At 35.2% G+C, this 15,245-nt stretch overlaps 1 protein-coding gene across 1 annotated transcript in view; it reads left to right on the top strand.

Moving 5' to 3' along the window:
• The window catches only part of LOC150090624 (vesicle transport protein SFT2A), a 32,127-nt gene that overhangs the window by 9,222 nt on the left and 7,660 nt on the right, over window positions 1-15,245 (top strand). Inside the window, exons 3-5 of the mRNA XM_090379145.1 lie at window positions 213-295; window positions 2,830-2,911; window positions 11,768-11,803. Of these exons, the coding sequence (XP_090235271.1) occupies window positions 213-295; window positions 2,830-2,911; window positions 11,768-11,803 (201 nt within the window). The remainder of the gene's footprint in view (window positions 1-212; window positions 296-2,829; window positions 2,912-11,767; window positions 11,804-15,245) is intronic.

The following is a 15,245-nucleotide window of genomic DNA, read 5'->3' on the forward strand; positions in this document are numbered from 1 at the left end:
GTTATGGGTTAACAAAATAATAAAAACTGTAAAGAATGCTAAGGAATTAAAACATGAATAGGCTTAATAATCAACAATCTGGCTTGCAAGCAGTAAGTTGGTTTTATTTATTGATGATTTAATAGTTAAGCATATAAAGTGCTGGAAACTTGTAAAAATTAAAGTTTTTATGATTTTATATTAGCTTTCTTAACTTAGAGTTATATTTTTAGGGGTCAGCATGCTTATTTCTCCCTAGAGGTATGGTATTATTTGGTGTGTTTTATACCCTTGGAAATGTCACAGCATTAGCTAGGTAAGTATCAGGCAAATATGCAAAATTTGAAATATAGTGTCATTAAAAATTGCATATGTATTGTAAATTGCATTGCATTAAATTAAATTGCAAGTGAATTGCATATGTAGTGCATCATGCTTTTACATAAAAAAAAACAACAACTTATGTATGTATATACTCTTATGTATGTATGTATATACACACAGTGATTGAAAAATGAACTCAATATTTCATGAGGATTTCCTACTCAAAAATACAGACAAAACATTCTAAAAATTTCTATAGAATGGTTTGCCTATATTTTTGAGTAGAATATAATTCTACAACCTTGAACTTTTGATGTCATTTATGCTGAGGCATATGGATGCACTGTTACTAAAGTAGTTGATCTAAGAATCATCAAAACAGTCAACCAACCAGTGTGCACATCATTGCCCAATAATGTCACAACACATTCATTTTCATTTGGCCTGTGCATAAATATGTAAAATTAAGTACTGTATTTTGAAATGGTTGGTATACCCAACCATTGTCATCTTTCAAAGTTCTAAGTCAAATAACTCCATAAGGCACCTTAATTCCAAAATTAACTTTCAGTGGACTTTTGTATTTCTATTTTTATTGGAAACATCTTGATCTCCATTATTGGATCAATCTGTATACACATATTTCCATTCATTATAATTCCCTGAATACAAAAACTCTTCTAAAGCATAAATACAATTGCTTTTGATGGTATTTTTGTTGAATATTTGTTCACCTTCCAGATTTTTTATGGTCATTTATAAAGAATTATATTGTAATGAGAGTGTTCTCCCCAGGACATATTAAATGGGCACACTGCCCGGCTAAAATTTAAGCAATTCTCGCAGTACCGTATGGTACTGCTCACTGATCTCGATCAATATTAATTTGAACATACTATGTGATCGAGATCAATGTGACAGGAGCATATAATGTTAAATTATGCAACTAATTTTTGCTCTGGATCATTTGATATGCTGACAGAATAATAATTTTTTCACCTTTTGTTATGAAATAAAAACAAACGAAAGTCACATTTATAAATAACAGAAAATTTTATAATATTGCGAAGTATTACACTTCCCCATCCAGCTACTTCATGCCGACCGGGCTAGCCGAGTGGGTAAAGTACCTACCCGGCAACCCAAAGGTCGCGGGTTCGATTCCCGCCTCGGGCTTGGATCAAAGTACTGCAAAAACCTTGGGAGGTGCAATATGGCCACAGAAGCCGATGCGCCAACAACTACCAAATCAAAAAAAAAAAAAAAAAAAAAAAAAAAAAAGCTACTTCATAATGCCACCCGGCTGGCAAAATTTTCTGGGAAGAACATGGAATGATGTATTGACTCAGAAGCTTACTTATTCAAAAATTTTAAAAGTGAACTGAGTGGGTAGATATCCGTGTTATTGAGAGTTCTTGTATGATGATCATGAGAAGTAGTTCTTTTGTAATAGTGTCATTTAGAAGGAGAATTCATCACATGCTGATAGAAGTGAGGTTAGTTGCTTGAACTCGGTTAAATTTCTGAAAGTAGATCTAACATTTATAAGATCTATTTGTAATGTTTAGAAGTTTATGAAAGGTGGCTGTTGGTCTGGCCATAAATATGAGTGTAAGAAAAGTATTTTGATATATTAGAGACTAGTAGATACTTGTCTAAAATTTCAAAATATGCTGAAGAAGTGGAAGTCCAGAGACTAAATTGAGCCCAAGAAATGTGGACTTCAAATACTAGCTGACCAAAACGAATGTGCCTTGGGATGGTTTTGATCTCATCTTGCCATTAGATCCTAGAGAACATGAGGGCGAGCTGCAGTCCACCAGCTTTTGATGAAAAAAATCAATATATACCATTGATTGGCATATTTCAAGAGCTCTTGAACCCGAATTCTGATTCAATGAAAATCAGGCTGAAAGCACAGATAATTCTTGTTATCTGTGCTTTCAGCCTGATGAATATGTTTTAATATGGAGGATGATGGAAAACTCTTACTGCCTGAGTATATTGTCCTGGTTGTAATGAAGGTGTGGGGAGGCATAGCCTGGAAGTGTTTCTCATGGTTTGGAGTAGGTACACTGGTCACGTTTTGTGGATGAATGTGATCCTTACACCTTCAAACACGACAGTGCTCCATGTTGTGAAGCAAGAATTGCGAACACACAGTTGAGAATAAAATTGGAATATTGAAACAATAAGTGTAGAGCCCAACTCAGTTGAATATCTTTGGAACTGTAAATGAAGAATTAAGGCAAATGCAGAATAGAGCATAATAGCACCAGTTTTTTTTTTTTTTTTTTTTAATCAGAAGTTAGTAGAAAGGCTTCCATGATGGAATCAATTATAATTAAATGTGTGCTAACACTATTAATTTCTTTAATTAAGTGCATTATGTACATAACTACAAGTGCCCTATGATTTTTTTGTAGGATAGTATATAAGTAGAATTCTATGTATATGTAATTTTTCATTTGTGTGTGTGGAATTTTAAATTAAATATATATATTTATTTTTATTATATTTTTTAAGTACATGTTTCTTAATGGGACCTATAAGTCAACTGAAGAAAATGTTTGCTCCCACCCGAATAATTGCTACTGTTGCTGTTCTGGTAAGTTATCCTATCATTGCAGGCATGAAATTCTGAAAGAAACATAAGTGGGTATGGTATATATGTGGTGTGGCAATAAATTTCCCGGAATGGTGCAATAAAAAGAACACAAAGTTGAAGGAGCTCAAAAATGGTTTTATTTTTATTCAAAATAATTACCACTGATTGAATGCACTTATTACACTGTTCAAAATGTTTCTGAAAAGAGTGAGCAAAGGCCTCCAAAGAGATGACGTTCAGTTTGCAGTTACGTTTTTCTTTATGTCCTCAACATCCTGAAATCTCTTTCCTTTGAGGGCACTTTTCACCTTGGAAAAGAGGAAGAAGTTCGCTGGTGCTAGATTGGGAGAGTTGTTGTTGTTGTTATTTGGTTTTTAGGAGCATTAGCAACTAAGGCCATATTGCTCCGTGAATATGCAGTGGTCATTCCTGACCTTTCCGCATCCTCCGTATTTGGTGGTGACGGGTTCGAACCCCGGTCTAATCAAGAAGAGGGAGAGTAAGATGGATGAATGATCTGTAGAATGCCATGTTTCATCTGAAATGTTTTCATAATAAGTGTGTTATGGGCAGGGACATTTTCTTGCAACAAGAACCAGCTGCCTTTCTCAAAATTGTGGTCTCACCCAGGAAATGTCTTGCATTTGTATTTGTATGTCTTGCATTTGTATTTGAAAAGCATTTGTATGTAGTATTAAATTTGCAACATTGAATCTCTCCCCTTCAGGTATAAATTCCTTGTGAATTGCATACTTTTTGTTTGAAAAACACTATCATCATTGTCTTGATCCTGGACTTCTGGGCCTTGGAGATGATTTCGAAGTCAACTGCACGCTCTGATACTTTATCTCTGGGTCATTCTGAAACATGTAATACTCATCCCCAGTGAAAATGCAGTTGAGGAAATTAGGATTGTTTTGACAAATCTGAATGAAGTCTTTGCATGATTGACACTCTTTGTTGTAAAGCAGTGCAGCACAAATTTTGCAGAGACCCTCCTTTTCTCTAAATTTTTGTGCAGAATTTGACGAATCATCTCATTCATAACTCACTCATCAGCCATAGTTTAGAGGGTCAAACAACATTCACTTGCCACAATTTCCCAAATTTTTGCAACTCTGTCCTCATTTCAAGATGTTGGCAGATACCCACTTTTTGGGTCATTGCGAACATCCTTACATCTGTCTTTGAACCACCTGTACCATTCAAAAACACTGCTCTGATTAAATGTTTCATCACTATAAACAGTTGTTAACATTTCATACATTTGTGTTGCAGAATTTTGCAGCTAAAAGCAAAATTTGATATTCTTTGGTGTCCTATGGCAAAATCATTATAGAGAATATTAATATGACTAATGAAATTGGTTGTTATTTCCAACCTGTCAGCCTGCTGTACAGTCTCTGTACCACCATCTGCTGGAGGAGGTTTGAACTACAACATACCACTTCCATTTATTTTCAAACCCACCGTACACGACCACAGCAGCACCAGCCTGGGAACTTTATTGCCATACCCTGTATATGTATATTGTCTTCATGAATTTTAAAATGCTTTAACATAGACAGTGTTTGAATTTTATCATTGAAAAAATTTTTTTTTTGTTAATGCTTTGTTATATTAAAATAACTGATTTTGCTCTGTAACATAGCATTAAAATATTTCATCATAACAGCAGGAGTTCCCCCCCCCCCTCAACCTTATGTTCTAATTTTCAGTCACATATGGCAATTTATTCTATTTAAGTTCTTGATAATGCTGTGTCATTTTACATTCTTATTACTTTCAAATAAAATGAGCAGAACATATAAACAACATTTTCTATCAGAAATTGATTGTGGCAATTTATTCTATTTAAGTCCTTGAGAATGCTGTGTCATTTTACATTCTGATTACTTTCAAATAAAATGAGCAGAACATATAAACAACATTTTCTATCAAAAATTAAAAGGAAAATTAAATTCTGATAGTATCCAACTTTAGTGTTTCACTTCTGTTTGAATTCAAATTCCATATGGTTTTATCGGTTTTATCTTTTTTAATCCCTGTAAGTTTTTTTTTTTTTTTTTTTTTTTATGAAACCCCCAAACACGAAAGGTATTAGAACCTATAGTACAAGAGGTATTAGAACCTATAATACTTAGTACCGTGCATGGGTTGGAGGTTGAGAAGACAAAAGAAGATATTTGTTGACATTAGACTTCAACTTCTGTAGATTGTAATTTTCAGGAAATACGTATGAAGGAAGGTTTTTCCAGAAAACAGCAGTCAAATGAATAAACGAGGAAGATGAAAAGTTGGTTCTGTGAGTTTGAAGTTGGACAGTAAATGCATGTTGGCTGGTGGCGGCACGTGTTTGGACTGTTTTGAAAGAGAGAGAGCGGGAATTATAGAAGCCAATTCAGAAGAACAGTGCCCATGGAAGTATCTGTAGAAAAGGCATGCAGCAGAAACAGTACATCTATGAGACAGAGAGCGGAGAGACTGTGTTAGAGATGAGTCAATAATTAACCTAACTGCTCTCTTCTGAATGGAATCTAGAAGCCTGAGAGAGGTTTTGGGGGCACCGCCCAGGATGTGGGAACAATATTCCATGGTAGGGCAGATTTGCGATTTGTACACAGTGAACAGCTGTTTGGAAGAAAAGTAGTGCTGAGAACGAAAGGGAAAGCCAAGTTTTTTTTAGATCCAGAGGAAACAATATTTGTAATGTGCTTGTGCCAAGAGAGATTAGAAGTCAGGATAATCTGCAAAAGAGAAATATCATCTTGCCTAGAAATTGGAGTGTCACCAAAGATAAGCATAGGAGCAGAAGAATCCTTTTTGTGAGATATAAGGCAGGACTGAGTTTTAGAAGGATTGAAATTAACTAAGTTGTCTTTGCCCCACTGGAGAATTACCTGGAGATTGGCATTTAAGAAATTGGCAGTGGATATTCGAGAAGTTGAAGCTGATTGAGCAGGGCAAGCTTTCTCAAAATGGAAAGTAGAATGCAATGCCCTATCATCGGCAACAAAACTATGGATAGGATTTCTGGTCAATGGAAAAAGGTCATTAATATACAAGAGGAAAAGAGTGGGGGAAAGAACTGAAACTTGGGAGACACTGGCATTAGTGGAGAAGTTAGAAGACAGAGAGCCATCTACCATCACCCTCAGTGAGCGATCAGAGAGAAAACTAGATAACTAATTACTAAAAAAAGCTGGCAAACCAATAAGATGGAGGCTTGTTTAGAAGACCTTTATGCCAAACATGGCGAAACACAAGCAGTTGCTCTTCAGATGTCAAGAGCAACTGCTTGTGTTTCACCAAAATTTTCCATTGAATTTGTCCATAAATGGGTTACATAAACCAGAATATCACTAGTGGATTGACACTGACGGAATCCATACTGGCAATCGTTGATCAGATGGAAGGTTTCTAGGTAGTTTAAAAGTTGGCGGTTAATTGATTTCTCCATTATTTTGGAAAGAGTAGAAGTAATTGCAATGGACGATAATTGGATGGAAGGGATTTGTCATCCTTTTTAGGAACTGGCTGTATATGAACAAATTTCCAAGCAGAAGGAAAAACACCTTTGGATTAAGAAAGTGAAAAAAGGCAGCAAAGAACAGGAGTAAGGTCAAGAGCACAGGTTTTGAGAACAAGTGGAGAAATATCATCAGGATCTGGAGCTTTCTTAGAATCAAGATTTGTCAAAGTCCTTCTGATATCCTTTTGACCGAAGACCACAGGAGGCATTGAATGGAGTGTGTTAGAAATGGTGGCAGCTGCTTTGTTTGTTTTAGTTAGTTGTTGGTGCATCGGCTTCTGTGGCCATAATGCACCTCCCAAGGTTTTTGCAGTACTCTGATTGGAAGAAAAAAAGTTGGAAGAAAAATGGGATGCTAGCAGGTCAGCTTTATCCTTGGCTGAAGTGACGGTAGAACCATCTGATTTTGACAGAGGTGGGGAGCAGAGATGGGCAAAAGTTGGGGCCAATAGGTTTGGCAAGAGAACAGAATGCTCGGCTACCATTAGGGCAAGAAGCTAGTTTTGTACTCTCTTAGTCTGTTCAAAATCTAGTTTGGACTGATTAATAACTGCTTTACAATTGTTGCGAGCTTTGGTGTAGGCAGAAAATGAAACTGAAGAATTGGAAACAAGCCAATTACGATATGCAACATTCTTCTCTTAAGTGCCTCCGTAGCCAGGTGGGCAGGAGCGGCAATGCGTAGCACATGCTTCTTGATTAGACTGGGGTTCGAGCCCGTGACCACCAAATACGGAGGATGCGGAAAGGTCAGGGAATGACCACCTCATATCCCCGGAGCAATATGGCCTTAGTTGCTAATGCTCCTAAAAACCAAATAACAACAACAACATTCTTCTCTTGAACAGTCTTAGCACATTTATGGGAAAACCAAGGTTTAGATAAAGGACAAGATTTTCAAGTAGATTGTTGAATAAAGGATTCCATTCCTACAAGAATAATTTCACTGACACGATCTGAGCAAACGTTGACATCAGAAGTTTTGAAACAGTAATCCGACCAAGGAAAAGAAGAAGAGAAATATCGCAGGTCATCCCATTTTGCATTCTTGTAATGCCAAACAACACGAAGTTAGGAATAGCCATGAGATAAAGTTACCATTGGAGAAGAGACAATCACCAAGTTGTGATCTGAGGTGCCTAAAGGACCACCACTTCGACCGTGTACTTAGAAGGGTTTTTTTGTGAGAAAAATATCAAGAGTGTTGGCTGTATGGTTAGGATTGTCTGGTATTCTTGTAGGTAAATGAACAATCTGTGCAATATTATTAGTAATTGCAAAAGCCTCAGCACCTTGACCAGCTGGGTCTGTGTGACTGGAAAACGGAAGCCAGTTAGAGTTGTGAACATTAAAATCACCAAGGAAAATTACTCACTGTTAGGAAAGTTGGACTGGAGAAAGTCAAGTTACAAAGAGAGGAAGTCAAAGAGTTCCAAGTGATTAGTGGAGTTGGGAGAACGTAGAGACCACATATGAATTTTACAGAATGAGGTAGAGAGATTTAAAGCAGAGAAGATCGAAAAGAGATTTCAAGTTACCAAGTCTCTGACAGGAAATATCGAAATGGACATATGCACGAGTACCACCTTTGAGGCAAAAGGAATCATACAGCGAATAATTTGGGCAACTGAGATGAGCAGTGGTTGAATCAACCGATAACTGATATTCTGTCAGAAAAAGTACAGTAATTAGTCTTCTGTCCTGTAAGTAAACCAATGAAGATAATACATATGGGGTTTGGCAGACTGTAAGTGGAAATGGACATCATGAGATTAGAACTGAGGCCACATATATTTGTGAAATAACCTAGGAAGATTTTGGGAGGTTTAGATCTTTTCACAGATAAGTTTGCTCTATTTGTTTGACAGCTCATGGTGTAAATAGTAAGAAAAAGTGGGGGGGGGATACATGCTGTATGAAGTAATGAAATTTTTGGATATGGCGTACACGTGGTAATATACCCAGATTCTTAACATAACATGACCTCGACAATGCCCCCCCCCTGCATACACACTACTTGGACTCCCCCGGTCACTATCTGGCAGAGTAGAGGTATCAAGATTATATATACTTGCTGATCTGGAAGTCTCCTAGAGAGTTACCAATTGGTTCAGTCCAGTGTACTAACTAATGACCGGCTTGCGAACACCATTTTAGAGCTGTACCCTCGAAATGTAAGGAGGTTTGAATCTCGCCATGGTGTTCATCATAACTTCAAAATACATCAATCATACTGCATGATGGAAGAGATGGGGAAGGGTTGACCGGAACTTTGCTCTGGAGACTAAACATGGATTCCACCACTTCAAGCCTCCAATAAGCAAAATGGTGGTATTGCACCGGTTGATGAGTTGTCTACCACATAGTATTGCCTGGTAACACAGAGGGGGCAGCATTCCTCCATGTGGTGTGGGTACCACACCTCAACCCCTGCTTACGTTGGTCGCCCACAGTGTGCTTTGCACATGGAGGTTAGACCTGATCGAAGAAAGTAGGGAGCATAACTACCACAAATGATCCTCTGTATCAGGAAGCATAACTAAGACCATTCACAAAAAGTTCCACAAGTGAAAGCGAGTGTAATTTATGCAATGCATTACATTTCAGGAACATTCAATTTATAATTGTTCTTTTTCTGTGATTTTTAACCTTGTTACCAATTAATTACTAATTATTTAACTAATAATTTGTAATTATTTGTATAGTAATTAGTATTTTACTATCTCACTCCCATATTTCACAATATAATACTCACACAACATTTTGTGATACTTAACTATAAAGAAAAGATGAAGATGGTAGGCAGCCAGGATAGCCCACCTACGTTGTTGAGAGAGCTTCAGGTTAAATCAAAATGCTACTCCATAGTCCTTTTTGTTCTCTGCTGTCTTCATTTTACCACTGCCTGGTCAATAAGTTATACTAGGATTGCTGTATCCTTTTATTGCAAGTAAACCTTTGCATTTACTGGTGTTAAATTGTAGTTGCCAGTTTTCTGATTAAATCAATAATTAACCTGTCTCTCTTAAGGCAACATGCCTGAGATAATGTTGTTGATCAGTACCCACCATAATATCATCGACATATTTAGATATTAGCCTATTACCACAAAGAAGCTTTGTGGTTGAACTAGAATTACACAGCATTAATGACTTACTTATTATTTTGAAATTTTTTACCCCTAAAGACTTAATATCTCCAAACAATGATAAGCAGAAGGTGCTAAGTCTGGGATGAACATTTGTGGTGGTGGTGGTGGTGGGAGGACAGGACAGGACAGGACGAGGAAGAATCTCTCATTTCAGATCCCTCAGGGTATTCAATGCCATTGCAGCTCTGTGAGGTCTGATATTGGCTTGGTGGGAATAAATTCCTTTGAACTGTTAATATGTACAGTAATTTGTCTTCTGTCCTGTAAGTAAACCAATGAAGATAATACATATGGCATCCCTGCAAACACTAGCCATTAACTAGCCTGCAGAGGTCTTTAAGTCTGGTAAAATTTCATGTAGTTTTATGTTTTCATATGATAAGAACATTATAACAGAGTGCTGTTATACTCCACAGTACTTGGCACTTCCTTTCAAATGATACTATTCTGATTAAACTACACTTTACTATATTGCCAGTAAAGATATAGTCCATTGTCCTTTGACTTTTATGAGAAAAAGTATTGAAGTGATTAGCAGTGCCTTGGCAGTGGTCCAGTTCACTGCACTAATGATCATTTAAGTTCTGATGATGCATTAATTTTCTGATGAAAACTCTTAACTTCCTGATGATAAATATTTAGCTGTGTGTTTTCTTTTAGTGGCTATCAGTATTTTTAATCTTTTGCTTTTGTATAGATTGTTTATTGCAAATTTACAATTTTCACCACTTCATCTTCTTCAAAGAAGATCACACACACACACACACACACACACACACACACACACACACACACACACACACACACACACACACACACACACACACACACACACCTGCTAGTAGAATCAGCCAGTCAATTTCCAAGACATCACTTATAATGTGAAGGATCTGTTCTAGTATACCTCACTTAATAACGGGGTTAGTTTCCTTTAAAATGAGGTATTGAGGGAAGAACAAATTTTCCATATACTCGCATATTATGATAGAACCATTCCTTGAAAAAAAAAAATAAAAAAACAAAGTTTTAAACATAACAAAATATTTTAATTAGTATGACTAGAGTAGCTGGCTTGCCAAAAAATGTCCAAAACAGCAAATAAATTTCCGTCTTGATTACAGGACTTTTCTGTAATTTTTTAAATTTCAGGAATGAAATCATATCTCGCCATAAACCTTTTCCTGCCAATTTGATTTAGGCGATGATGCGGTATTTTCTGCCTTGATCTGCTTTTGTTTTGGCTTACAAGAGGTTTATTGTTTGTATGGCGTCTTAATAGTTACCATGTGAATTATTGCATATTATTGTTTTTGGATTAGCTGGGCAGTATAAACACCCCAGCAACTGTAATTTGTTGAATTATAGATATCTGCAAGAACAGCATTCTTTAATTTGACTTAATTATACCTGTAGTCGTTCGATATTTTATCCTTAAAATAGCCATTTTTCCCTCCCAGGGGAGTAGTAGCTGGACGAAAATTAGTGGTGGGGTTCCTAAAGTGTTCTAGATTATTGATCACAGATTATTGAACAGAGATGCTACAGTCATCAATAATGACTGTAGCATCTCTGTTATTATCACAATCATATAATATACATTCCAACAGATGTCTGTTTTGCCTCGCCTACTCTAACATGTTTCTGATAATTCTGATTTATTTCTTCGGTTCATGTAAACTTTGGTTGGTAAATGTAGCTGCATATGAATATTTTTCATAGTTATTTATATTTTCATGCAGATACTCTGAAAGGTTTCAGAGTGTCACCATTATGGTCTTCCAATGAAATGAAATGATACTTTTTCGAACAGTGAAACTTATGTTAGAAGCTATAAAAATATCATTGTGATCTTTGATCCAACCTCTCTACACTTGAATTCCACACCATTCAAAAGTTAGGAAAAAATTTAGTACATTTGAATACTGCTGCTGTGGGAAAGGTTAAAAGAAAGAAACTCAAAGTATTTTTTCACTAGTTGTGTCTGTGGAATGGGTAAATGCCAACATTCAGCAGATATTAACTGGGTTCTGTGGCTTAAACATTACCTTTGTTTGTTTTCTTATTTATCACAACAGTTAATTTTGACCTTTAATGGAGAATTTTGATTATTTAATTTATGTATGGCATACTTTTAATAATTTCTTATAGATTTATATTTGATTTCATCTTACAGGCTTTCATTGTTTTGGCACTGCTTGCTGCTTTTTGGGTAAGTGATATTTAAGGTAATCACATTCTGATTACCTTATTTTTATTATTCTTTTTGCCATATCATCTTTATTATAAAACAGAATAGGATACCTGCTAGAATAATTGCATTTGAATTGCAATTGATTTTACACATCATAGACATATTATGCCATGGTTCTTATTAATGAACAGAAATATGAAATGTAATTCCATTAGTTAATATGATGGGGTGATTATCAAACTCATTGGAGTTATATTATCTTAGACTTGCAGAAGTTTAATATAAATAATTCTGTTAAATCCTTCAAATGCTTATTATTTATTGTTAGTAAACTTTTAAATTTTATTCTCTTAAAAAATTTTTTAGCTTGTTGCTTTGTAGACCCTTTGGTCTACACAAAAGTTCTAATATGAAAATTGAAGGGCATAACTGAATTGTACAAGTACACTAAATAAAATAAGAGGAGATATTGCACTGCATGTAATTAACATGAATGTTATAAATTTTGAAATGTAAACTCACAAATGCATATTTTAAACAAAAACCATATTTTTTAATCTCTTCAAGATCAAAGAGATTGAAACGTATGATTTTGTTTAAAGTATCTACAGTAGACTCTCGATTTTCCGGGATAGATGGTAAAATAAAAATCCAGATAATCGATTTCCCAGTTAATCCAAAAATACAGTGTCCCCAACATACGTTCCAAGACTTAAGTAAGTTGAGTTTTACGTAACTTGGGCATGACTAATAAAATATTGCTCCTACATCCATGATATACCAAAATTACAAAAACCACACAATATCCTCAGAAGAATGAAGAAAAATAGTTATATATTTTTCAATTAGTTCAATTAAAAACTTTATCTGGGGACAGCAGTGAAGTTACTGGAGTGGCACATAAGAAAACATTAAAGGAAGAAATTGACAGTAAAAACTGATATATATTTCGTAGCCCTGGTTATCATAGTTGACTTTGTTGGTGCCGATCACTTCACTGCTTTCTGTCTTTCTCCTCTATTGCATTCACTGTTACCACTGACAAATCTGAATTCCGTGCGATATTTGTTAATGTTTGGCCATTTTCATACATCGTTATTATTTTAATTTTCTGATCCAACTCGATCGCTTTCCTTTTCTTGATAGATTTACTAGTACCACTGTCACTTATTCTCTTAGTTGGCACCGTGATAAGTCAAAATGAAAATTTCTGTAAAGAACTTCACAGGGTTAAGGTGAAAACTCACTATTATCACTCCACGGGAGCTCACATTTTACTAAAGCACATTTCTGGAGGTCACTGCCATAAAACAAAAACAATTTGCACATTCCGGGTTATTGGGCTTTTCTGTTGGTGCAATTAATTATAAACGGGTAGTTATGTTGTTATTTGGTTTTTAGGAGCATTAGCAACCAAGGCCATATTGCTCTGGGGATAAGCGGAGGTAATTCCTTGACTTTTCCGCATCCTCCGTATTTGGTGGTCACACGCTCGAACCCTGGTCTAATCAAGAAGTGTGTGCTTTGCACTGCTGCTCCTGCCCAGCTGGCTACAGAAGCGCTGATAAACTGGTAGTAAACTCGATCTTATTGCATTTGTGATAATACAGATAGCTGGAATTCTGTGGGTTTTTTATGTTATTGTAGTGAAATGTGTGTCTCCTTCACTGAAATCTTCAGTCATATAACAAAAAACCTAAATAAATTTTAAGAATCTTCTCTTCATTCCTATTTTTAAGCTTGTTACTCCATATCTCGCTTGTGCAATTTGTGCATGCCGTGATCGTCAGTATCGATTGGTTATTATTATTATTCTGTTTTAAATTTTACAGTTGTAAAAAAAATAAACGAAGTTAAAGTCGGGGACTTACTACGGTATATCCAAAAATGTTCAGCAACCTACGTAAAAAATATGGCGATAGATTAAAAACTATCACGCAATACTCGCATGTCCAATACGATGCTTCCCTTTATTTTTTTCGATGTCGATTTTAAATCTAATAGCCTCCCTTTATTTTGGTTTGGTCACCAACATTATAATGGTTCATTAAAGATTTAATGGATGCACCGTTTTCAAACTTTTAAATAATTTCAAGTTTTTGTTTAATTGAAAGCGCAATAAAAATTTTTCTCTTTCCAGTGTGATGGAACACAATCGAAACAACGCACTAAAACAAACTAAACATTTGTTCTCTCTGGTTTTTTTTTTTTTTTTGAGCATCAGGTGTGAAGACAGTGGGGGTCGCAAGATAATAATCTCCCAATGGCGACTTTATAACGCCCTGCTTTTCGCTTATTTACGACTTATTATTATTAGCCATATGGTGCAAGGAAGCCTGAGGCTAATGCTGTACCAGTCAAAAAAAAAAAATAGAATATATAAAACATCTGTTTATATATTCTAGTAATTACTTGAATTTTATGATTTCTGGTTGGGATTTTTTTTTATTTGGAGTCTTGAAGTGTCCCGGTTAATCTGCTTCCTGATAAATTGAAAGTCTGCTGTATTTTTGATTATGTAGGTTTCATAATTTAATAAATTTGAGTGAAGTGTTTCTCTTAAAAGTTGCTTATTTCTGAATTAAAAAGCATGAAGAAAATGTTTTTGAGGTTTCGGAGCTGACATTTCTCCAGAAAATTATTCTGCTTGGAGTGCATACTGATTTATCTGGTGTAAGTGAACTTAGGTCCTGGGAATAGGCCAGGTAATCAAAATGAAAATGCTCGTTAATCCAAAGTTACGTTTTCATATTAGAGAAACAATGAATAAAAAATATATTCATAAAGTGAGAAGCCATGAAATTGGGTCTTTCATTAATCATAAAGAATGATAATTTCATCTAACATGACCTGCAGAGCATCTTATATGGGTGTGACATTATTGGAAATAGTTAAAATACTATCCTGATCTCAGTGTTTAAAAAAAAAAAAAGAATTTTAATCATGAGAATATCAAAAAATAATTTATAAGTATGATAGCTCAGAAATTACTTGTTTCAAAACTTTCAACTTTTGAACTTGTTATCTATGAATAATAACCAAAAATATTTTTGACATACTGAGATTAAAAGTTCTCTCGTGTGGAGATTATAGTGTAGTGTTTCATTTCTTTTCATTAACAATAATAGATCAGCTATAGATACAATTCTAACCTACACATAAATCAACATTAGCATTAGTAGTCGTATATGATGCAAGAAAGCAAGCTTATACAGCATCAGCCAAAAAAAAAAAAGGTCTTTCAGTGCTTTTTTCTTTTTTCATAGTTAGTCCCATTCTTTTCTCAATCACACTCAGAAAATGATGATCTTCAGTACTAAAGAAACTTAAGTAGTGTTGACTGCAAAAATCACAATATATTAAAACTGTTTAATGTACAACACTTAATCCTACTGGGAGAAATGGAATAAAGTGTTGTACTTGTATTAGTGAGAAACAAGACAATATTTCTTATGCAAAA

The sequence above is a fragment of the Mastigoproctus giganteus genome, chromosome 1 (assembly GCF_048544385.1).
Source record: "Mastigoproctus giganteus isolate SK-2022 chromosome 1, ASM4854438v1, whole genome shotgun sequence".
NCBI lineage: Eukaryota > Metazoa > Arthropoda > Arachnida > Uropygi > Thelyphonidae > Mastigoproctus > Mastigoproctus giganteus.